Source organism: Cyprinodon variegatus, unplaced genomic scaffold (genome assembly GCF_000732505.1).
Source record: "Cyprinodon variegatus isolate N-32 unplaced genomic scaffold, C_variegatus-1.0 Scaffold378, whole genome shotgun sequence".
In the NCBI taxonomy this organism is placed as follows: domain Eukaryota; kingdom Metazoa; phylum Chordata; class Actinopteri; order Cyprinodontiformes; family Cyprinodontidae; genus Cyprinodon; species Cyprinodon variegatus.
The window spans coordinates 748862-750140 of record NW_015150831.1 but is presented as its reverse complement, the minus strand read 5'-3'; the positions used below and the strand labels follow the sequence as shown (position 1 = coordinate 750140).

General features: G+C 48.4%; 1 protein-coding gene across 1 annotated transcript in view; it reads right to left on the bottom strand.

Moving 5' to 3' along the window:
* Window positions 1-1279, bottom strand: part of rev3l (REV3 like, DNA directed polymerase zeta catalytic subunit) — a 90578-nt gene that overhangs the window by 21836 nt on the left and 67463 nt on the right. Inside the window, exons 17-19 of the mRNA XM_015386795.1 lie at window positions 438-630; window positions 236-347; window positions 43-158 (exon numbers count right to left, since the gene is read on the bottom strand). Coding sequence (XP_015242281.1) covers window positions 43-158; window positions 236-347; window positions 438-630 — 421 coding nt within the window. The remainder of the gene's footprint in view (window positions 1-42; window positions 159-235; window positions 348-437; window positions 631-1279) is intronic.

The following is a 1279-nucleotide window of genomic DNA, read 5'->3' as shown; positions in this document are numbered from 1 at the left end:
CAGGAGCCAATGCTAATGCAGCTAAATGACCCCTGGAGGTACCTGGGATCCGGGACAGCTGCTGGCAGAGGTCCACTCCCAGCGCAGCGGCACGCTGAAGCAGGTAGCCCCATGAACGCATCTGAACCTCATAGCCCACCAGGATGTCTGGGTCGAACCTGGAAGAACCACATGATTGGTACCGATGGCAGTTCTACTAAAACTGCAGCACAGACTGACCCGGTCAGACGCTCACCTTCTCATGATGGTGATGAGCTCCTGAAACAGCATCTTCTCCTCGCTGGCATAGGTCACCTGCAGCCCAGAGACGCCTGACCTGACCAGCAGCGGCGCTGTCGCTCTGCAGCCTATGAAGGGGGGAGTAAATAGATTCATCAGTGCAGAATGACATCACCGGTTTGTTGCATCTGAGTCCGCTGGAAGCACAGCGCCCTGACCTCGCCCCGCGCTCTGATGCTCTCTGTCCACCATGATGGCGCCCGTCAGCTGGGTGCCGTCTTCTCCCTGCAGGGGGGCATCAGAACTGAAGCAGTAGAATAAGGCACATATGGGGTCAAACTCTGGGTCGGGCTCCAGGTCACGGCGGCTTCTTGCGTGGAGCTCCATTCCCATCAGGGTCAGGTACTGGACCTGAGAGGTAGAGAGGGAGAATCTGTGAACATGTTCAGTCACAGAAACATGGTGGAGGCTCTGGGGGAGCTCTGAAACCGACCACTAACTGGGCCGCCTCAGCAGCATCAGACCATGAAGCTGCTACTAAACCGCTTCAAATTACACCTGGGACCATTGGTCTGATAAAGTGGCAGCTTCAAATAAACGCCTACAGAAATGAACGTTCTCATTTCATTTGAATTTGTAGACATTCATGAAAAACACTCTGAGAGGGAAAGAAAGACATTTTTTTTGGTGCAAAATAATCTTAGAGGCATTAATGCTGATACTGGCACTGACATTTGTTAGTTTATAAACCTAAATATAATTACTAACTAGGCTTATTACCTTTTTAACGTTACTTTTTAACTTTTCAATTGGCTTTTTACCTTTTCTCTTAACTTATTAACATTTGTTTCCAACTTAATTTCCAGTAGGTAATATATCTTTCTAGGGATCATCTAAGTGGTCAAATGCCAAAATAAGATGTGCAGCCATTTAGCAGCAACTTTCCTGAATGGCTGGATATAGATCTAGTGCTTCTAGACCTCACTGAGGGATGTGGGGGCTCCATTTGTAAGTGATCAAAAACAGAAACTTGCCCTATAAAGGGGTTAAAGGTGGGATT